This window comes from Centroberyx affinis, unplaced genomic scaffold, assembly GCF_046629955.1.
Source record: "Centroberyx affinis isolate AG114_WGS23_722 - 3 ecotype Tasmania unplaced genomic scaffold, CSIRO-AGI_Caff_v1 ptg004640l_1, whole genome shotgun sequence".
Taxonomy (NCBI): Eukaryota; Metazoa; Chordata; class Actinopteri; order Beryciformes; family Berycidae; genus Centroberyx; species Centroberyx affinis.
In genome coordinates, this window is record NW_027282241.1 from 52084 (window position 1) to 76428 (window position 24345).

At 42.8% G+C, this 24345-nt stretch overlaps 1 protein-coding gene across 1 annotated transcript; it reads left to right on the top strand.

The window, feature by feature from the left end:
• The first annotated feature begins 7640 nt into the window (after positions 1-7640).
• acanb (aggrecan b) lies at positions 7641-22785 on the top strand. The gene is made up of 18 exons (XM_071544715.1): positions 7641-7713; positions 8087-8470; positions 8927-9101; positions 9399-9526; positions 10289-10582; positions 11378-11572; positions 12636-12810; positions 13548-13675; positions 14045-14338; positions 15042-15152; positions 15317-15427; positions 15641-16828; positions 17603-17716; positions 18289-18447; positions 19124-19206; positions 19608-19752; positions 19857-20039; positions 20583-22785. Exons 1-18 carry the CDS (start codon positions 7641-7643, stop codon positions 20672-20674), a joined length of 4032 nt encoding a protein of 1343 aa, XP_071400816.1. The 3' UTR covers positions 20675-22785.
• Positions 22786-24345: the final 1560 nt, after the last annotated feature.

Sequence of the window (24345 nt, forward strand, 5' to 3'; positions counted from 1 at the left end):
ATAGGTACACACACACACAGGCACACACACACACACACACACACACTTCATGATTTTTGCCCTTTAACCATCCGCACGCATGGATACAAACACATTTCTACCCTTCTTGAGATCTTTGACCAGAAATAGACAACATATATTTCACATTCTCCGACCTTATGAAGACAGATTTGCATGCCTTTCTTACTGTATGCTGTGTGCTGTCTAGGCCGTGATTCATATTCTGCCTCTAACATGCGCAAAAACTGCTTTCACATACACCTTTCCTTCAACACAGCATCATTTATCATCGAACTCCCAGATTTCACCATGAAGGCATAAAAATAGTTCCTTGTGGATGGCTGTGGTAGCTCAGTTGGTTACTGTATGTATAATGTGCTATATGAGTTCAAAATTCAGAATCAGCTAAAGCTTTCTCTCTCTGGTGACTTACTTCTCTCTCTCTCGCTTGACTGTATATATCAAGAAGAACAGAATAGAATAGAATAGAATAGAATAGAACTATACAGGTGGAACATTGCCAAGTGCATGATGTCTGCCACCTGTGTATGAAAATTCAGTCTGCAACTTATATTTGACAGCTGACCAGATAGATAGCTTGCTTATGTCAAAAATGCTGCATTTACTGAGAATGCCTGTTACAAAACTATTGGAAATCCAAAACAATGGAGAATAAATATAGATTCAAGATTATCAACGAGGCCAAGCGAGCTCAGAAACCAGAACCAGACCAGAACCAGAATTTTATTCAACAAGTACAATAAAAACACAGTAATTTGTCACATTAACAGTTTCCATAGTAAGCAGTGCATACTGACACAGGGACATGACAACAGACAGTGCAAGACATATGATAGACAGCGGACTACACACTGTCACTATATGAATATTCATGCTTTCAGGCAGCATGGGATGTAGTTTACAGTCATCCTCGTCAATATAAATGCGATGTACCATTATACTCTATCAGGGTCTGAGGATCTGACAGCATAGTCATCTAAAAACCCAAGCAGGATCCATGCCGTTGGATAGAAGTCTGAAATCCAGACTGTAAGATGAGCACCTGGCACGCACCTGACTGACTGCCATAACTCACAATTCAACTAGCAAGGCATGAATCCGCTTTGGCCCTAGGATCAAAAGAAAACGGCATCAATCAACCAGCCGCGGCGGAGTGCGGTGATACATCAGCTCTGGAGCATGTTGATGCATCAGCCATGTGGCGGCGTGTCGAGGCTCGGTGTGTCATGCTGATATACACTACAGTACAGTCATAGAGGTGGGATGCAGCGGCTCCAGAATATATGACTTACAGCTCCCTGTTAGTAGGCCAGAGCAAAGGCACACTGTGTGTATAGTGTGTGTGTGTGTGTGTGTGTGTGTGTGTGTGTCACAAGCACCTCTCACGTGTGTTTTTCACCTCAGACACCATGCTGTTTCAACGCTATCTGAGACTTTTGGTTCGCCTTTATTCTATCGTAACTTAAGATGTTAAGATATATACAGTAATAGCCCATATTTTAGAAAACAGTAGATCATTTTATGAAGCTGAGTCACACTTTTTTTTAACGGTTCTGCCAATGCCAAATCAGGTGATGAGTTAGTCATTATATTAAAAACCGTACCTGTACAGAAATTACCTGGAATATATATATATTTTTTTATCTTTTATATTTTCTTGTAAATGTGATTTTAATGCACTTTCACTTTTCTTTATCTTTTTTTTAATCTTTTTACCTATGTCTTTATTTTTCTTTTATTTATGTAAAGCACTTTGAATTGCCGTTGTGTGTGAAATGTGCTATATAAATAAACTTGCCTTACCTATGTAGGTTTTGTAACAAAATCCATCTATTGCTTTTACGGTCTATTTATTTTCCTGACTTGTGTGTAGCTTCAAGCTTTCAATTTGATTGATACCGGCAGAAACACTGGGAGAATCTGACATTTGTCGAGAACAGTAAGTGTCGCCCATGGTAACTAATTTGGGTTTTGTCTGATTCTGTGCTTCAACTTTGATGTGTTGTATGACCTCACCCAACTGGCAGGAGACATTGCCCCTCTCACTCTCTCTCTCTCTCTCTTTCTCCCTCCCTCCCTCTCTCTCTCTCTCTCTCTCTCTTCCCAACGTCTAAACTTGTGGTAGGGCTTGAATAAAGCTTCTTTCTGCTCTCCTACACACACAGGAGCGGAGGCCCCTGGTCAGGACACAGCGATTTGGCTGGCAGGTTGGAGTCGCTGGCACTGGGAGCTTTGCAGCATCAACGGTACGTTTGCAACTTACCACCGGAGTCCGTGCTCTGCTCTGACGAGGAATACTGTAAAGGGTTTTTAGGGATGCTTTCACTCTTCATCCTCAGCTTGAGGGGGACAGGTACTGGTTTGAGGTACTCAGATGTCAAACCTAAGGTAAACTTTTGAAGTTTCATTTTCAGTATCGATCAGTGCTGCACCCCGGGAAGTTTATTAGGAAAGGTGATGAAACTACATTGTGATTAGATACTTGGAGTTAAGTTATAATTTGTGTTCATTATGCTGTAGGAGTATTGTGAATTTATTTGCTCATAGTCCAGTATGGTTTTGCTGAGTTGGCTTTAGTCAGCTATTGGTGTTCATGGAGTCAGCAGTGTTTAAGTCTTGATTTTATAATAACTGAGTGTTGGTTGGTGTTTCTTTTGTTTCTTTACATTTACAGCACTTCACAGCTTTGTAAGGAAAAGTAGTAGGACAAATGTAGTTGTTACTATTATTATTATGTCCACAGTTATATCTGAAATGTATCATATGATGTTTCTGAATTGGGATTTTAAAGAAGATAATGATTATAACTATGTAGGGAATATGAATGATCATTGTATTTGTACTCTTCTCTATGTGGAGGGTGGTTTGTATGAAATTGCATAACATGACTGAAGTGTTACATTTACTGTCTAAACTCATTAAGTCTTAGTACGAGATCTCCATCCAGAAGTTAATGCCAGTATCCATTGTGGTACTGTGTATTTCATCATCTTTCATATAAAATCACTATGTAGACCATAGGCACAATGTAGAGTCAGACACTAAAATGTACAGAGCAAATGTACAACAGCGCTACCTGTACCTGCCTGTCAGTATGATAGAGTTCAGCATGATTAATATCCCAGTATCAGAGGTTGCAGTCTCACTGCTGTTCAATAGAAATGAATAGGTATAGTGTCACATAAACTCTCAAATGATCAGTTGCCGGACCTGTCTGCGTGTCTGTGGAAATCTTATTGGGAAAGAGAAGAAAATTTGAATTTTCATTCAATTCTCAATCATCTTAGGGGTGGAGCAACTGTAGAAGTGCACTGTGTTACACAGTGCATGCAATAAAAAGTGTGAGTTAAGCAATGGCTACATCTCCTCCGTGAGAGGACTTGATTTATGTTATTTCCTGCAATATACAAAGTTAGTGTTGAGAGTATGACTGTGTGGCACTGTAGTGAAGCCATGCAGGCTGTGTGAGCACATGTGGGAATTGTAGTTTTCAGGTCCATAAATGAAAAAAAAACAACCAAAAACCAAAAAGGCATTAGGTTAAGCAAATGTCTTTAGTTTTCATTCTTAACTTAGTAGTTAATTTAAAAACAATTTTTTTGAGAGTTTGGATACTGTCTTATTCCAGACAGCAGTTTAATTGCACATAATGTGTATGTGTGTGTACATGAGTGTGTATGTGCATATGTTTCATTCATTTAATCAAATAATGTGTGCATGCTGCACAAGCATGTCTTTAATCGTACACTGCAGAGCATGCAGGCATGTGCTAATGCACCTCTGAGCACCTGTGGATATGAGTTTAGCTCCTCCACCCATCTTACTGTACAACAGTCTGTGTGTGTTCTCAAACACAGGCCTTACAGTATGTGTCACTACCAACATATGTACACACATTCCCATACGTTTTCTTTACCAGGGGCATCGGACGTGCGCTCCCACACATTCCCTTGGTGATGTGAGTGTGTGTCTGTGTGCGAGTGTGTGTACGCGTATCAATGTCGAGTCTGTTCTGGTGCCGAGGGTCTCCGGAGGGTTGGAGGAGAGTGGGTGGGTGGTGGGCCGGGGGGGGTGGGGGGGTGGGAGCCTCCCCTGGATGCCCGCCCTGTGTTTACCTTGGCTGGGTCACCCTCCCGAGGCCCTGCCCCCACCCATCGCTGGAACAGACCGAGGCCTTATGGCCCTTCGCCTCAACTGGGAGCGGAACATACCACAGCGCCTGAACGGGGGAGCGGCAGCTACCCCACCGACTGAATGGGCACACTGTGGAGAGGGGGCTGATTGGCTTGACCCGGCCTGGCTTGGCTTGCTCACAATGCTAGTGCACATTATGAAGTGGCCACGGTTTAAATGATGCATTTAAAGAGAGCCGTGGATCCGCTGAATGATCGGATAGTGAGCAATAAGGAGGAGGAGGTTTTGGTTGGCCGGTTGGAGAAATGGGCAAAGGTTTTCGCTGGCGTTCTGTCTGTGTCTATGCATTGTGAGGTTGTGGGTGCAGCTATGCATTGTGAGGTTGTGGGTGCAGTTTGATTGCTGGCTGGCTATAGCTGTCTTTATCCATTATTGGGAAGCCCACCTTGACTGTGAGATTTGGCCCTGTATGACCACTTTAATTTCCTGTAACAGAAGAGTGATTTCACTTTTACTATAAATGTGAGAAGTTATTTATATGGGTAAAAACACATCCTGGCTGAAACTCTAGTACCAATGAATCACCTTTTCCTAATTAGTTTTTCCAGCTATAGGTATATAACCTATATCTACCTATGCTTGCAGGGGTGTTAAAGGAAAAATCCACCCTAAAACATTTTAACACTGTTTAAAAACAGCTTTTGGCGATGTACCTTACCTTTTGTATTTTTCTTATTCCCATGGATAACTGGCCAAATGTAGACAACATGGCATGAAACTGTTACATTTCCAGCTACAATGCAGAAAATGTTTCAGTTAACTAAAACATCAAAGAGTAAACATCAGGTTTTGGTGTCAGTCCATCAGAATCAAAGAGCGAGGGCTTCTTTCTAGAGCCGCCATTTAGCACCGACGTTCAACAATCATACAAGGAGAAATCCATCGTAGAAGAGGAAGAGAGACCAATTTCTCCACTGACAGTAGCAGAAAATAGACCAGAATGCAATGCAGCCACAAGACATGTTGAGTTTTGATAAAGGGGACGCTTTTTCTCGGCTGGAAAAACTCTCAGTCTCTTGCTCCTACTATGCTATCACCGTTGCTCTCTACCTAGAAGTATAACCAACAGCTGAATGCAACAAGTCCTGGCAAGTTCTCTGGGAGTTGCCCAAAAGGAATTCTGGGAAATCACTTACTGAAGCAGATGTAGACGAGGCAGGTTGAGGGAAAGTGGGTACTGACAAAGCACTTCATCACAAAATAACTCCTGGAATGCATTGATCACAGACTGATGATATGTAACAGTGTGAGAGTATCCAAGAGTGGATTTTTTTTTCTTCAATCTATATTTGTGTGGAATTTTGTGTTTCTTCACAAACTGGGCCAAGATTCTCTCCCGGACAGATCTTAGACAGCAGGGCAAATATTAGTCCTGCTATGTCCTGGGTTTGTGGAACTCAGAGAATGCTCTCTCTCTCTCTCTCTCTCTCTCTCTCACACACACACACACAGAGATTCATACACATACACAGAGACTTACACACACACACATGCATACACACACACACACACACACACGTATTCAAACAGTCATGCACATTCATATACTGTACACACACACACACACACACACACACACACACATAAACCCATCATATGATTTTGTCTCAAACTGTCATGTGTTTCTCTCAGAGTGTGTACTGTTGGTGTGTGCTGCACACGCTAGCAGCCGGTCTCAGCAGCCGACAGCTGTTGTTTCTGCTGAGTCACATGACGGTGTAATACACCACAACCCTTGACCTTTACACTTGAAAAAGCCGTTGGATTTCTCCTTTGGCCTCTCACTCTCCTTGCCCACCTCAGGTCGAGCGGTGCGATCACACTTCGACTGTGTGCTTCAGTTTATTGGGCTGGTTGGAAGGGGCTGGGTGGGTTTTGCAGCCTGTCCGGGGGCTTGTGAACGCAGCACAATGAGGGCACAGTTGGGGCTCGCAGCGCTACCGTATGTTGACTGTGCCGTACGTCACAGCTGTGGAAAGTTGAGAGAAAATAAGCACTGTGGCAACTAGGGTTCGACCGATATGGGTTTTTGAAGGCGGATACCAATACTGATATTTTTGGATTGAAGCTGCTGATTGCAGATAGTTTGTGCCGACATTCAACATGTTTAATTTTAACCCTTGTTAATGTCAAAGATTCCATGTTTCCTCCTGAATTTTATTGTTGGCAGGGTGGAAAAGCCTCTAAAACAGCATTAAAACCATGGGACCATGGGAGAATTGAAATTGTTTTAGGGTTAGCAGCTCTTTCAGGCAGGTTGACACACACCACCTATCAAATGGGAGGGGAAACGGATACATTTTTCCTTTTAAATGAAGCATTAATTTACAGAAAACATATTGAAATACAGCAAAATCAAATGTGCAAAGAAAAAACGTTGGCCAATATCCTATATATGAAATAAAAGGCCCAATATTGGCCCAATATATTGGCAATTCTGTCTTATCCTAGCAGTAAACATTGGTGGCAAATAGACTTGTGTGTTATGGTGAGATTGAAAACAGTTTGACAGCGGCAGATTGTGTTTACATGCATGCACAGAAGCTATAAATATATATAGAGAGAAAGAGAGAGAGAGAGAAAGAGAGACGTATACATTATGCAGACATACTGCACACACAAACAGGCAGACACACACATTTTACAGTACAGCAGACTGTGAAAGGACCGTTATCTTAGTAAGCTGGAAAAAACTCCTCATTTCATATTTCCCGTCTTCATTAGTTTTTAACAAATGGAAAAGCATTCAAGATGAATGAATCATACTTCTCCTTCTGCCTGTGAACCTATTTAAGCACTAAAGACATTTCCTGTGCCAACAGACAGAGGGGCTTTCATTCCTCAGTGAGCATGTATGGTATTTCCAAACGGCATTAGAGACTCTTGACGTCCTATTTCCATGTAAGCCGACGGCGGTGACGTAATAACCCTGCACACCAAATGCACTGTGTATCCTGAATAACATGGAATATGAATGTAGGCTTACAGGAGTTAGGAAGAAACAAAGTGGCATACAGAGTTAGAGAACTCTAGTTAAAAAATCAAACCACTCATTCAAACCGCTTTCTGACATTTATTTCACTGTTCACTCACAGAAATGTGCATTTCTGGTAAAGAGAAATTATATATTTATAGCTTCTACAGTTTAATACACTTATACTTACTCTATATATTCTTTGGCTGTGTTGATTTTGGCAAATTTGTGATCAGTTGGCAACGTCAGACTTGAAAAGGCCAAATATCACTCTAATATATTGGTACAGTATGTCTGGAAAACATGAAAAGGACTTCCAATGGGTTCAAGCTCTGTCTGTCCCTTACGTCATTTTGTGTGAGGCTGCCCCGTCATAGAATAGAGTCTGTAATTCACACAAAGTTGATTCCAGTGTTGACGGTTTTGGATATTTTCTGGTCTCCAGGTAACGATGACACCCCTTCTTCTACTGTGTGTGTTCCTGCCCTTCATCACCGCAACGATATCATTTGAAGACCATGATGGTAAGTCCTCCACTGACTGTAGAAAATTACATCTGCACTTGAAACCTATGAAAGCCCCATTGTATCATTTCAAAAATACACGTGTCAATGAGACAAGAAGCATGATTCCTTCTCATTATTGCTGTTAATTTCTTTTTTTTTTTTTTTTTACACAAAGATGATCTTGCAGTCATATGTTAAGGAGGTTTTTGGGGTCCTTGAAGCTGATTTCATAGATCTTTATCAAGAAGTCTATGCCACAAAGCCCAGCTCACAAGACCCTGACTGATTTGGCCAAAGCGTCCATTGAACAACCTGCTGATATATTCTACTATCTTATATATATAACAAAAAAGCCCACTAACAAACTTACCTCTACTTGTCCTCACTCCAGACTTAGATGGCACGTTGAGCGTCAGCATCCCAGTGGAGATGCCCCTCCGCCCGCTGCTGGGCAGCAAGGTGGTGGTGCCGTGCTACTTCCAGGACAACACCGTCAACGACCCCGGAGCCCCGACCGTCGCCCCGCTCTCCCACCGCATCAAATGGACCTACGTCACCAAGCAGAAGGTCACCCTGATCCTGGTGGCGTCAGAGGGCAAAGTTCACGTGGAGACAGAGTATCTGGACAGGGTGACCATGGTCAACTACCCGCTGGTGCCCACCGACGCCACCATGGAGATGACAGAGCTGAGGTCCAAGGATTCAGGCACCTACCGCTGCGAGGTGATGCACGGCATCGAGGACAACTACGACTCTGTGGACATCCAGGTTCAGGGTACGCCACAGGAACATCAGCTCAACTCATTTCATTTATTTAAGTTAATGAATACTGCTATACTGCCCTTCAAGATCAAAATAGCTTAAAGGAATAGTTCACACCAAAAATCTACTCACCACCATGTCAGTCCAAACTTCACTGAAGTTTGTAGGACCACCAAACACACAGCAAGTTAGTCTTTGAAGTTCCATCTCAGCCTTCTTTCACACCAGTGAAGTTAATGGGGCTCCAAAAAAAAGCAGAAAATGTCCATCAAATTCCTCCAAAAAGCTTGTGCAGCCTAATGTAGCCAAACAATTGCACTGTGGGTCCAAGAGTCCAATATTTAACTCATCATCTCCTATATTTTCCTCACTGACCAGTTTCACCAGAGTGCTTAGAAACTGATCTGGCATAAGGACTAGAAAGGTATTCCATGCAAACATTACAGTTCTGTATCTCTCTTTCTCCCAGGTATTGTGTTTCACTACAGAGCCATCTCCACCCGCTACACCCTGACGTTTGAGAAGGCCAAGGCAGCCTGTGTCCAGAACAGCGCCTCCATCGCCACTCCAGCTCAGCTCCAGGCGGCTTACGATGACGGATACCACCAGTGTGACGCTGGATGGCTGTCTGATCAGACCGTTAGGTAGGAGTCCATCTTGACTATTATTTTCAAAAGCCATGCAATATTGGAAAGCCTGGAAAATAAGGGGCTAGTAAAGACTAAAAGTTTGCCAATAAAGGCTCAGAAGTGGAGACTTTTAGGTTTTGCTTTATCATCATAAATAATCACAGAACCTTGAGGCAGAAGGCAAGTTGTTACATGATAGGTCAGTATGAAAATTGTTTCTTTTACTGTGTGTAGTATCGTCAGAGCTTCAATGGTTTTCTATTATATCTGTTAAGTCCATCTGTTGATTGACATCTCTTTCTTCCTCTCAAGGTATCCCATCCATGAGCCGCGGGATGGTTGCTTTGGAGACAAGGAGGAGTTCCCCGGTGTGAGAACCTATGGAATAAGAGACGTCAACGAGACCTACGATGTGTACTGCTTCGCTGAGAAGATGACAGGTACTCCAGTACACTCCATTACATACTATGTTATTGGGAAACCCCAGCTAGAGTGGGCTAAAACAAACCATGAAAACTACTTACAAATACTATTAGATCAAATAGATCGGGTAAACAAACTTGGTTATGATCAAGAGTTGTGCCTGTTATTCAGGGTGGGAAATTATCACCATTCATCAGCTAAAAGCAGGAAAATTTAGACTGGTAAGTTTGTCTACTCTTGCAGCCACTTTGTCAGGTAACCAACCATGATTTGGAGGAGGAATTCTGCTATTCTAAAAGCTTTGTTGGCAAAGTCTTGTTTACTGTTGAAATAGTGAAAGGGGCTCATAAATTTTGGGCTAGTGTTAGGGTTTGACTGATATGGGTTTTGATGGCTGATACCAATACCAATATGTTTGTACTGATGCCAAAAAAAAAGGATTCATTGTTTGCACCGATTTTATTCTTGTCAGGGTGGAAAAGCCTTTGAAATAGCATTTAGATACAATGTGACACTAAAACTCTCCACTGAAACTTAGCAGCTTTTTAAAACATAAAAACATAACTGAACAATGTACAAAGACAATTTCATTGCAGGTTTTTATATAGCTGTGGACAGGGAGGAACCTCCATCATCAGTGGTGGATGACATGACGATATTCAATATTTAATAAAAGGCCAATATCAACCCAGTCAAACCCTGCCATGTGTCCGGTGGATAGAAACTGTATTTATTCTGTGTCTGTCGTGTCTCACTCCCTCTCTGCTCTCTCCTCCCAGGCAGAGTCTTCTACTCCATGTCCGTGGAGAAGTTCTCCTTCTACGAAGCAGGAGACCAGTGTACCAAGCTGGGCGCCCGGCTCGCCACCACCGGAGAGCTTTACCTGGCCTGGAAGGCCGGCATGGACGTGTGTAACGCCGGCTGGCTGGCAGACAGGAGTGTGCGCTACCCCATCAACATCGCCAGGCCTCAGTGTGGAGGGGGGCTTCTGGGAGTGAGAACCGTCTACCTGTTCCCCAACCAGACCGGATACCCCTACCCAGACTCTCGCTACGACGCTGTCTGCTTCCAAGGTGAATCCATCAGGGGGACTTAAGGGGAAAATCCAACCACCGATACTTTAACTGTTGCATGTCATCAATCTGTGATGTTTAATTAATTCATTCCAGTAGTTATTTCATGTTGTAGTTTACTTTTTTATTGTACCCACTTTCCCTCAACCTGCCTCGTCTTCTACTTCAGTTACTGTTTTCCTACAGTTCCCAGAATGCCTGTCGCCAACCCCCTGGAATTCAGCTGTAGGTTATATGTGTCAGTGGAGGGAGGAATAGCGATAGCAATAGCAATATAAGAGCAAGAAAGAAAGGAAAAGCAAGTCACACCCCTTACTCAAAACACAACATGTCTTGTGTCTGCATTGCATTCTGGTCTATTGAGGCTACTGTCAGTGGATAAATTGGTCTCTCTTCCTCTTCTATGATGGATTTCTCCCTGTATGATTGTTGAATGTCAGTGCAAAATGGCGGCTCTAGAAAGAAGCCCTCACTCAATCAACACCCGATGTTTACTGTTGATGTTTTAGATATCTGAAAAATATTCTGCTATCAAGGGTTATAGGGTGGATTAGGGTGGATTTTTCCATTATGATAGCTCTTATTTCTTTAATTTGCACTTTTCTGTCGTACATAATCATTCTAGTAACATGGAAATATTTGTTACATCTATTGCTGCCAAGGTAGTGCCCCTGAATGGAAGCATCAACATGCCACAACGTTAAGTCTTAATGTCTAAAAGTCTAAATGTCAACAATATCAAGCAACTCAAGGGATTTTACATAAAGCAATCATGCCATCATGTCTCCCAAACAGCTGGAGAGGATACGGGTGCCGTGCCTTCACTGACTACGCCTTTCCCAGATATCATACCCATAACCCCCGGGCCGGCGGGCCCCCGCCTCACCACCACGCCCAAGGGCGAGGAGGCCTACGGAGAGGTGGCCACCCTTGCCCCCCTGCCCCGCCCACCCAGCGTGACAGACATGGATACTGCCATGGCTGCTACAGGTAGGTTGATTATTTACTTGATGTAATTATATCCACATTACAAATTGGTACTACAGGTTATTTTACATTGTCATTTATTTATCACACTACATTATGTGTCACTTTGTAGGTTTTATGTTTATTTCATTTCATTTAAATTTCATTGTGTTATCTTTGTCACTTGTCACTTTGTCACTTTGTCACTTTCACTATCACAGAAATTTGTTCTCAAAGACTACCTGGTAAAATAAAGGTTACATAAATAAAATAAAATGGTAAAAAAATAGATACTGCACTTTCCCAATTGACAAAGACTTAGGTTAGATACAGTATAATCCTTATGAACTGAACTTAGAAAGTGCAGGAACAGTACAGGAAGGCATAAAAATAGTAAAATGCATAATAGGAGAGATAGGGAACAGGGAACATGATCAAGAGAAAGTAGGTTAAAAGGAAAATAAATGAATAACCCTGTAAAATAAAATGAGGTTACAGAAAGACTTGAGAACCAACACAAGATTAAAGAGAGCATGATCACAAAGGAAATTACATAAAAGCAAGTCTATAAAAGTATGATTTAAAAAGTAAATTAAAAGATGATTCTGAATTAGCTCACCTAATTCAGAATCATCTTTTTGATCATCTTTTACGTCGTTATCAAGTCCAGCAGGGATAGATGGGTAATAAATCAAGCCATCGTTCCATCTTTTACAATAATCCTCTCTTTATTTAACATTTGTTCTTTCTCTATATCCTTCCTTCCTTCCTTCCTTCCTACCATCTATCCTTCACCCTTTCTCATTTCCTTCCTTTTCCTTCCTCCTCCTCCCTTCTCCCTCTCTCTCCCCTGTCTTCCTCCCTCTCCCTGCTTCTCCTCCATCTTTCCTTCCTCATTTCCTTCATTTTCTGCCCTCCTCCTCCCTCTCTCTCTCCCCCCCTTGTCTTCCTCCCTGTCCCTGCTCCTCCTCCTTTTCTTCTTCATTTCCTTCCTTTTCCTTCCTCCTCCCTTCTCCCTCTCTCTCTCTCTCTCTCCCCTTGCCTTCCTCCCTCCCCCCTGCTCCTCCTCCTCCTCCTCCCTCCCCAGGTGTGGTGTTCCACTACCGGGCCATCGCCGGCCGGTACTCCCTGACCTTCCTGGAGGCCCAGCTGGCCTGTCAGAGTATTGGAGCGGTGATTGCCAGCCCCCAGCAGCTGCAGGCCGCCTATGAGAAAGGCCTGCACCACTGTGACGCCGGCTGGCTCAGAGACCAGACCGTCAGGTGAGACCAGCTGTCCTCTCCAGTCTGACATCATTTTTCAGCCCAAATATGGGATTCCGGGTCCCGCCCTCTTTTAGTGTAACGTGAGAATGAATGTGCAACGCAAATAATGATTGTTTTTACTTCTATTATGCATTTCTTTATTTGTTGAGGTGGATTCTGATGGGCTTTGTAAAAATAAAAAATCACTAACCATACTTAGCTTAGCATTCCAGCTTTTCATGGCTCTTTGAAGCGAGGATAACGCAACATCCACACCATGTTAGCAAAATATATTTTTTTAAATTCTGAAAAATATGTAATAACTTTGTATATAATTTCTATTCTAACTTTGCATGTAATTTTTTCAAGAAAAAAATGGATCCCAATCCGAAATCCCCGAATTGAACACTGACAATCTACATTGAACACTCTATATATCCATTTGCCCATGTCTCAGGCTGATATTGGCCTTTTACTAAAAATTAGATATTCTTGGAATAAGCTATTTATTGCGATTGTAAAATTGCGATAAAATTGCAAAATAATGATGATAAAATAATATTGAATAATCTTAAAGACGATTATTCGTCTTTTATTCTTCGTTATTTTTTTTTTTAAAAGTAGGAGATTTCCTGTTGTAAATTTGCAGCTGATCAAAACTGCAAGTTCCTACAACACTGGGCAGAAAATGTTCATATTTTTGGAGGGACATTATGTCAAAGCCTTAACATACCAACATCCTGCTCCATGCCCAGGTACCCCATCGTGTCGCCCAGAGACAACTGTGCAGGAAACCTGGAACATCTCCCAGGGGTCAGATCCTACGGCCTGAGACCGGCCAGCGAACGCTATGATGTCTTCTGTTACGTGGACCGCCTCCGAGGTGAGGAGCATGGACACACTCACAGCCTGAGGCATTCAAATGACCTGAATTTACATTTACTGTCAAGTTACAAGAGTTCACATGATAGGCTCAAATGGTAGGTTCATGTTTATCAACAAGAAGTAGGGCAAAAGAGGACTGGCTCAGAAATAAACAGAAATCAAGTCATACTTCATTCATCACTTGTTTCGCCATTGAACTTTTATTTATTACATCGTATCGTGGTTGCATCGAATTGTGAACCCCATATCATATATCCAATCGTTTCTGTTTAAATTCTCATACATTTGAACTCAGTTTTTTGCATTAATCTGTGCACAACACATCAGTGGAGTGCTCCTCTTCTAAACGCCTCTGTCCTTCTCCCAGGCGAGGTCTTTTTCACCAGCGACTACGACAGCTTCTCCTTCGAGGAGGCCGTGCAGCACTGTCAGAAACTCAACACCACCCTGGCCACCACCGGCCAGCTGTACGCCGCCTGGAACCAAGGCCTGGACAAGTGCCGTCCAGGCTGGCTGAAGGACCGCAGCGTCCGCTACCCCATCACCAGCCCCAGGTCCCACTGCGGAGGGGGCCGGACCGGGGTGCACATCATCTACGCCTACCCCAACCAGACGGGCTTCCCCGACGAGCACTCACGCTACGACGCCTACTGTTTCAAAGGTAGGAAAGGGTTAGGTGTGATTAGATTTATAATTTAAAGCTGCACCAGGTGAGAGTTTTATGTAAAAATACACCCATCTCAGCCAAAATCATAAAGTGGGGCTGCAATAGAGAAGAGTGTCCCATCCCCCCTAATCAAAATTCTGTACATTTGGCTGATTTGCGCAAAGTAAATTTTGGAGTTGGGTATGGACACTTCTCTGCCCACAAGAAGTGTCGAATTGAAACTTGCTAATTACAAACTGTTCCCTAAACAGCAGCAAGCGAGTACTCTGTCCAAAGAAAGCTGGACTCATAAACATAAGATCTTTTGCCTCTCTCATGTATTTGGTATAAAGCGATCACAGTTTACTGACGTCATGTTACATGATTTCTGGGAATTTCTGGGAAGTTCAAATTTGCCAGTTACCTCTCGCTGCCATTTGGAGCCGCCAACGTGCAAAGTTGAAATACATTTTCTTACAATGAATGAGCAGGCGGGGGTTTCAGTGCCTTGCTGCAGGACACTTCAGCAGGATGCATGGTTGTTAATGTACACACACTGGCTGTTGAGGGAATCAAACCTGTGACCATCTGTTGGGACAGTCTCTGTAATCACTAAGACACTAGCTGACACAATAAATTTCCATCTGAATTACACTCCATAATTCTGAAGACTTTGTTTGTCTTGACAATTCTACTATCTGGTTTTGTGTTTCTTCAGCTGAAACTCCTGTTGTTCATGTTGAAAATGAAACCAGCGTGGATTTGACGACACTGCTGGAGGAATTTATCAACAAGACAATCATCAAAACTGACCAAGTTGCTCCTACTGGTAAGACAGCTGCATGGAAATGGTTTCTAGATTTGGTTTCTAGATGACTGTGTGAATGAAAACTGTTCTCTTGGGTAGTTTATTGTTGTAAATACACATTTCTAAATACACAGGTCCTTGTTGGAAGCTTGACAATGCTCTTATCTTGTTTTGTGTTTCTTCAGCTGAAACTCCTGTAGTTTACACTGAAAATGAAACCAGTGTGAATATAACTGTGATGGTGGAGGAAGTTATCAACAAGACAACCGTCTCAACTGACCAAGTCGCTCCCACTGGTAAGACAAATGGAAATTGTTTCTAAATCTTAGAATTGTGCGAATGAACTGTGTGGAGACTGTGGTTTTGCTATTACAGAGGTGTTGTTGCTTTTAATTCACTATTGCATGGCTTACAATCATCTAAATGAATATTTATTTTCTGTGGTTAAGTGACCAAAATCATGCTAATTCTGATGTATTCTTGTCCATTCTCTGATTGTGCTCCCCCAGTAAGCCCCATTTTACCTCCAGTCCCTGTGGATGGCTCTGGTCCAGATGAGCACTCAGCCAGCGGTAGTGGCGTCATGGAAGGTCCCAGTGGGGACGTATCAGGGGTGTCCGGTACTGATGTTGATTCCTCTGGATCAGGCTTCCACGTCACCTTCAGCAGTGGTGGGGACGTCCTGTCCAGACAGGGATCTGCCTCTGGAGGTCCCCAGGAGGCAGGGGAGGGGAGTGCCGTCACCTACCCTCATGGAGAACTTGGGTCTGGGGCTAGCGCTTCTGGATCTGGGTCTGGGGAGGGGGTGGATGGACAACACCCTGGCTTCAGTGGCTTGCCCTCAGGATTAGGCTCTGCCAGTGGGAGTGGTAGTGCTAGTGGTGAGGACTCATTTATCATTATGGTGGATAGGGAGATGGTGGATCTGTCTAAAACCCACCAGAGACCCATTGAGCAGGAGTTTAGCCAAGGAGGCATTGATAGCAGTGGGGCTTTCTCGGGATCAGGTATCTCTGGGTCAGGGACCAGTGGTTTCATCAGTAGGGACGGTAGTAGCAGCGCCTCTGGTTCAGGATTTCCCAGCATCTCGTTTGTCGACCACGGTCTTGTTGACCTAACAGACAAACCCTCTGGTGAGCAGGAGGTGTCCGGCTATCGTCCCTTTGGATCAGGATTCCCCAGCGGCTTTCCCAGTGGTTTTCCGTCCGGTGTGTCAGGCAGCGGCTCTGCCTCTGGGGACACGTTCCAACGGCGTGGCGACGTCATCTATCTTACCGATGATGAGATGATGGAGGTGACCGTGCGGCCATCGGTCCGTCACCCTGAGCAGGGCCGGGGGGTGGTGGAGGTGAGCGGGGAGGGAAGTGGTTCAGGGATCCACGGTGAATCCAGCAGCACTTTGGACCGATTCCAGTATTCCTCAGGCAGCGGAGCCCCTCACGGAGAACCGACCTCTGAGGGGCTTTCTGTAGCCCTGCCCCCTGGAACAACACTCACTTACCCAGAATACATTGCCAGCCTCGGCCAGTCAGGTCTTGAGGAGGAGCTGGAGGTGGAGCCGGAACAGGAAGGACGAGCAGGGCCTACAGAGGAGATCTATGTAACAGCTGCAGCAGCGGCTTACACAAGCCCAACCACAGCACCTTCTGTCTCACTAGCGACCCCTGCTGTTGTGGAGCCACCTGCAGTAGTGGAAGGTATGTGACTTAGATGTTAGATGTTAAACACGCTGATATCATATTCTATCCTATGACAACAAAACTCACCATGCTCATTATTTGCAGGGCTTTTAAAGGGATAATGCTGTTGAATTTCAAGATTATAATATCTCATAGCCAGACCCTAAGACAGTGTATATTACTAAATATAATAAAGCTGTTTAAAATCAAAAGAGTGATGTATTCCACTCCTTCGTTTCAAACTAATCTACACCTCCATTGAAAATTAACCAGCAAACATGGAAAATGTGATTTTCACCGTAGCTACGATTATTTTCTGGGGATAAGGATATATTGCCTGGTTCAACTCTGGTTTGCATCTAAAAACATCTGGTTTAGCATTCTAAAATAAAACAAATTACGTGAAATAAGAGTAGAAAAGTCAAACAAATACCATATAAATCCAAAGGTCTTTCTCCCATTCAGTGACTTACAATGAGCTTAGATTCCTATATCACCAAAAATTACAAAACCAAAAATGTCCTTAGTGCCTTTACAATATTCCTTTGACTATAGAACGATAACGTAAGAGCAAAGTGTGGGGAAAATAAATAGAATAAGAGGATATAGAACGTTTTTTTAGACAGGTAGTAGCAGGAGTGTGATGTGGTACTTACTTACCACATCAGTATGCCATCACTGATTAGAGTCTTAGTTCTCCGGTCTGTCATGATGATACAGCACCACTGATTAACGGTGAATACAAAAACACTCATTAAATGAACTCCCCCACCTCTTTCTCTCTGCCTGCAGCCTCCTCAGACCCCTGTGATCCAAACCCCTGTGGTGCAGGATCCTGCTCTGTGCAGGATGAGCTCGCCGTGTGTCAGTGTCCTCACGGCTTCACAGGAGAAGACTGCACGACACGTGAGTCACCGTCCCACCACAACACACAGCATGTGGCTTTTCATGAAGCATAGTAGTGGTGTTGCAGTCTAACTCGATTTGTTGATAGACTGGTAAATATGAGTTTTGTTCTAAAATGAGATATCCACAATCTTTTGAGAAGTGACACCTAATCTTGCAAACAGCATGAAATTAAAACAATTTAAAAATAAAAGCTGAAGGATGGTAGGTAAAATTATGTCACCTTAACAGACTGGATCCTCTATATTTCTAGAGAAATTTAATGATGAGCTTGAGGTAATGTTTGGATATATAGCTTTTGGAAATTACTGTAAGCTCACTTTTTTCTACCTAGGAAGGTGGAATATAAATCAATTCAACACTACAGTATATGCATGCGTAACTACAGTATATGAGTTAGAAAAAATTGTCTAAATTCCAAAGTAGAAATTCCATCTTTCATCTGATTCATTTTGTAGTGTGTATATATAATGTGTCACCAGATATTGGAGCAGGACCAGTGTGAATTGGTCTCACCATTGTCCACTCTATGTGTATATACTGTATGTGTGTGTGTGTGTGTGTGTGTGCAGCGGTGGAGGGCTGTGCGGAGGGCTGGTTGGAGTTCATGGGCAGCTGTTACCTCCACTTTGCGGAGAGGGACACCTGGTCCGAGGCCGAGCTGCGCTGCCGGGAGCTCAACGCCCACCTGGTCAGCATCACCTCCCAGGAGGAGCAGCAGTTTGTCAACTGTGAGTAGCCTGCTGTGTGTGTGTGTGTGTGTGTGTGTGTGTGTGTGTGTGTGTGTGTGTGTGTGTGTGTGAGGGTGGGTGGGTGGGTGATCGAAGGCAAAGGTGTTTGAGTGTGTGCATGCTCACATGCATGTATCGTGTGACAAATCATATACCAAGTCGCTCTGCATTTACTGTATTTTAATATTGGCTTGCAATACTACGAGGAAATGTATGAAAGAAATACACTGATTGGCCTGGTGGGGGCGCTATAATTAAAAGGCAAAATTTAGAACTTTGAAAGGCCATAACTGCTACATCACTGGTCTGATTTTGACAAAACTTAGAGAGATGATGCATTTTGTCACTGTGTTCTGGTGTTTAAAAACACCACTAATTGTTACTTGACACTAATTGGCTTAATGAGGGCGCTATAATTAAATGTCAAAATTTCTAATTTTGAAAGGCTCTAACTCTTACACCATATACCTGATTTACCCGAAATTTGCGTACAAATCTATACTGATGCGATGCGTTCAAATCTGTACTGATTGGCCTGATGGGGATGCTACAATTAAAGATTAAAGGATTATACATCTTGTTACTGATGTATTCTTGTTATCTTGCCTATGGGGTCAACAGGGGGATGACGTTTCATTTGTTTCAAAGATCCTCTGTCTTTCTCTTTGCATGGCAGCCAATGCTCAGGACTACCAGTGGATTGGACTCAACGACAGAGAAATGCAGAATGAGTTCCGCTGGACAGATGGCAGTCCACTGGTGAGTCTGGCTGGAATTGATAGACTTTTCAGTTATGTAATCAGGAGTACAGGTACTAAACTAAACTAAATTAAACTAAACTAAACCTAATGTTTCAAAATTGTTCTGGCTCTACAGATGCAGTCATTATAGAATTGCCCCTTTTTAATTTACATACTTGCTTAACAACTATCTACTTTTGCTTTACTATTGCGTACTATTTTAGGCTGTAGTGCTAATGCAGAATAGTTGCAATAAATGCAACTATTCTGCACCGCTTAATGCAATAAATGCATTAAGCTGTGCCTCTACAATGGCTACCGCTGTATATGCCAAAAGAAGCTTTAAGTCACCTGAAATCGATCACACTCATTCACTGATTGTTTTTATTCTTCTTCTAAAATCAATTGTGATCCGCTCAGTCCTTTGAGAACTGGAGGCCCAACCAGCCAGACAACTACTTCAACTCCGGGGAGGACTGTGTGGTGATGATCTGGCACGAGGGCGGACAGTGGAACGACGTGCCCTGCAACTACCACCTGCCCTTCACCTGCAAGAGCGGACCTGGTAGGGTCAAGGGTCAGGGTCCATAGAATTAATGTGGATTACCAAAGCGGCTGATTGTTTATTTATTATTTCTGTTTCTATCTGTTCCCTGTCTTCTCCGTCAGTCATGTGCCAAACGCCTCCTGATGTGGAACACGCCAGGCCGATGGGCGGCAGCAGAGAGCGCTACCCCGCCAACTCTATCGTCCGCTACCAGTGTGACGCAGGCTACACACAGCGCCACCTACCTGTCATACGCTGCATGCCAAACGGACAATGGGAGGAGCCGCAAGTGGAGTGTATAGAAGGTGAGTTTTTAAGAGAAATACTGGAACAGATTTTCTATCCATATTTTAAAAATGCTTGTATTGTAAAAGAAAATTTAAAAAAACAGTGTGTAAGAAAGCTCATTGTAGTAGAACAATCAAAATCAAAATATTAGGCCAAGTGGACAAAATATCAAAATAACTAATAAATAACTAAATATTAGGCACATCTACTCTCTCCATGAAATAAATCCAGATGAAATTTTGATCCATTATTGCGTTTTTAATGCACTTAACTATGAAGGGGAGGAAGAAAAGAAAGCAAAACAATTAGTATTAGTGTATTAGTATTAGTATTAATATTAGTATTGTGTATTAGTATCAGTATTAGTGAGGCAGTCCTAATATTTGGTACACACACTGTATACTAGAGCTGACATTTCAACATTAAATGCAGTAAGAGCCCATGGCAGCTTTTGAAATGGGTTTTTTCTTTATTCACACCACTCACTGCTAGTGTAATTTATGTCTTTCGGCCATTCATGGCGAGATGATGTCATCAATTTGTGTCTCTTCTCCCGTCAGCCGGCGCCACCAGTAACAGGCTACACAAAAGGTCCATCAGGAGCCGAAATAAAGGGGTAAGCAGTCAACAGTCACAGAGGAAGCTGCTCTGAGCGGGACTGAAAGGACATACAGAGAGCCACAAAGGACCCCTCTTGTAAAGAAACATGGACACCAATGCCAATGCCCAACCAAAAAGATAGCATTCCCTTCCGTGTATATACAAACACTAAAGCACATTTAGACAGCGATAGTCTGACTGACTGACGTTTTGGATCTTTGAGTGTCACCCTGTGCCTTTTGAGGGCAGTTTGTATGAATTTTTAATTTATAGCTTTTAATTTATAGCTATGATCCGGTATTTGGAAGTTTTGTCTCAATGCACAAGTCATAATTCTCCAGCAATCAGTTGCCAGCACTGCAGGTTCCTTCATAAGCGAGGGAAAGAGAAGACGCATTATTGAACAGCAATGTACCAGCCATGGGGAGTGGGAAGGCCTTAGAGTGACACTGAAAGTCCAAAACAGCCCAAAAGATAGTGTTTTGGATTGCAGCTGGATTCTCTGAAGTCAAGCACATTGTTACATAGATTTTTACTATATTTTTAGGCTATTTTTCTAGATCTGTGTGTTTCTTAGTGTTTTATTTTTATTTTATTTTTTAGTTTTAGACTCTAATGACTACATCTGTGTGTTTCTGACTGGTGAAACTGACTGTCTCTTACATCGTATGCTAAGACACCAACACAGTGTTAGACATGCTGAATTGATCGTGCTGTTCCATCTGATGATGAATAGAAATCCAAGTTAAAGTAAAGTCATTGCAACAGACCTGGGTTGAAATAGTTAGCACTCATGCACTTTTGGGAGTCTTCAGTCACTTCTTCTGTGCTAAGCATTTAAATCCAGCGCACCTTAAGTATTAAAAACAAACGCTACGTCAACCCACGTCTGCAGCCGACATGTGGCAAGGCAACCTTACAGTAAGACCTTCACAGGTCCACAGCATGACAATAAATTGGCTATGCTGGCAAGTGTAGCCTCTGGAACAGTGGATAACTCCACCCCTCTGGGCCATCCGATGTTGCAAAAGAAGCACACCCATTTGTGCAGGTTGGGTTTTTTTTGTGACCTCATGTTTGTGACTTTTGGCACAATCTGATGTGAGAATCATGATATTGTAAGATTCAATGTTTGCTGTATGATGAGTTTCTCACTGTAAATATTCTCAACACAACACTCAACAGCAGGATCTGTGACTAATTTACACGGAGCAGACAACTATTGGATTGATTGTTTGATTGATTGATTGATCAATCGACCAGCTTGTTTGTTGATTGGTTAATTTAATTAATTGCTAAATTATGAGCTACATATCAAATAACTATGATTGATTTGAGAGTGAGCTGCATGCGAGAACACAGAAAAGGGTGATTTTTCCCGGACGACCCTCAGACATCTTGCAAAGGTTTGTGTCTGGGGGTTCATGTGACAGGGTCCTAACAACGGAAATGTACTTCGTAAAACTTGAGAAATGACGCCATTTTAGGAAAAAAGCTGTGAAAGCAGTAAAGATGATGAGATAGGAGGAAGAGGAGGAGGAGGAGGAGGAGGAGTCAAATGTTGACCATGACCTTTTTAGGTCAAGACGTGCTTTAAGTGTGAGAGCAGATACTCATGTGTCCGCATCTGACCTCTCACAGAACAACGCGAACACTGACACAACACACACACACACACATACAAACACAGATATGATCATATTGACACACACACACACACACACACACACACACACACACACATACTTCAACACACACTAGACAATATGCTCACATTCCAACGTGATGGCAACATTTGAGGGATTACGTGGAGGAAATCCACATATACCCACACACGAAAAGCAAGACAAGTATCACGTTGGCAGATAATGTGTCATCAATACCATCAATAACTTGCATTACCTTTGTCAGTGTGTGTGTGTGTGTGTGTGTGTGTGTGTGTGTGTGGGTGTGTGAGAAAGAGAGTGAATCAGAGAGCTAGAGGGAGAATTTGTATGTGTGTGTCTGTGCCAGTGTTTGTGATTCTACAGCAAACTGTAGTGCTGAATGATCTTTTAACAAATAAACCAAAATATGTGTAATGTTGTACATACACATGGGTGTGACTTTGTTCTGATCCCAAATCCCTGATGTGAACTTATACTGTACCAAATAAAATGTGGAATCCTCTGCCTCTGTGACATTACTCTCCTAGTGTGAAAAACGACTATAAGAGATTCTGACAGATAGATAGTGAGTGGATCTTATTCCTCTCTAAACACCAGTACTGGAGACTCCATGTAGGAGTCAATAGGACCACATGATGATAATCAGTTACCCAAATAATTTTCTGTGATTTTCTGACTTTTTCCAGAAACGTCTTTCCCTAGAGCAGTTAAATATTAAGTAAAACCTCCAAGCCAGAGGAACAAACTCAGCATTTAGTTTGTTTTTACCTTCCTCTGGAACCTAAGGGTGAAAAAACACACAGTAAATAGTTCTCTCTTCAGCCTGTACAGCGGCTACCTTCATCACTACAGGCACCGCAAACAGATCTGCTCTGTTTGTATGTGTGCCTATGTGTGTGTGTGTGTGTGTGTGTGTATGTGTGTGTGTGTGTGACAGAGAGAGAGTAAGTACCCATGTGTGTACGTGTGCAAGCATGTAAGCACGCGTCTATGTGGTGAAGTTTGTGAGTATGCATCTGTATGCAGACGGACTGTACATGTGTGCATTTACCTACACATATGTGTTTGCAGTGTGTGTGTGCAGGTATGCATGTGTGTATGCAGTGTGTGTGTGTGTGTGTGTGTGTCTGTAGAGCCTACGTGCGTTCCACCCATGTTTGGCCAGCAGGTGTAAATAGGATGTGCCTTTGAGGCCTGCTGGCCATATAATCAGTGGGACTTCTGTTCGGAGTCCGGAGGGCGTAGCGACGCGCTGGACTCCCCCGGACTAACAGCGCATCGTGCCCAGACAGAGCGGCGCGTGTTCAGGACCTACTGTACTACCTTTTACATACAGTGGCTGTTTTGTATGGGTCAGTAACCCCTCTCACCTCTCTACCCTGGCATTCCCATTTGGAGTTGGAAAGCAAGTGAATCTGTATCGCCAACTTGTGAGCGCGCCGACCAGTGGTGCTGCTATGATTTGCAACAACTAGAAGAAATTCACTGGGTACAAATGTGATGACTAAGAACCATTAAGCTTAATTTTTGTAGATGAGGTATGATTTCATGTCATTATCCAAAGTCTAAGTTTGAGTGTTGTGTACTTTCACAGATAAAAGACAGTTGAGATTGAGTGATATATGACATTCACAAACCTAAAGATTTTGCATTACAACTTACAGCTTTGTACTTTGGCAGTTCAAAAAATATTGAAATGCAATTATATGGTTATTCATCTCAATGCAGCATTTGAAGGCAGAATTATATACATAATTCAAAACATGTTGCTGGTAGTAAAGTTCAACACAAAGACATAAGTTGCAGTCTTAGGGAGGTGGAAAGTGATTAATCCAAATTAACTGACTTCAAAGCAGTTGGCTCAGAGACGACCGAACTGGCTAAAGTTACTGCTAACTTGCATCCAGGCTAAAGCTCTGTGTTTTGCAGGTTTATAAATCTATTAAAAAAAAGGTGTCAAATAATTCCTCTGACTAAGAACCATTAAGCTTAATTTTTGTAGATGAGGTATGTTTTCATGTCATTATCCAAAGTCTAAGTTTGAGTGTTGTGTACT

Coding starts and splice junctions, on each gene's coding strand:
- acanb (XM_071544715.1), top strand. CDS start 7,641: ATGACACCCCTTCTTCTACTGTGTGTGTTCCTGCCCTTCATCACCGCA. Junction 8,471..8,926: donor TGTGGACATCCAGGTTCAGG/GTACGCCACAGG, acceptor TCTTTCTCCCAG/GTATTGTGTTTCACTACAGA. Junction 20,040..20,582: donor GCAAGTGGAGTGTATAGAAG/GTGAGTTTTTAA, acceptor TTCTCCCGTCAG/CCGGCGCCACCAGTAACAGG.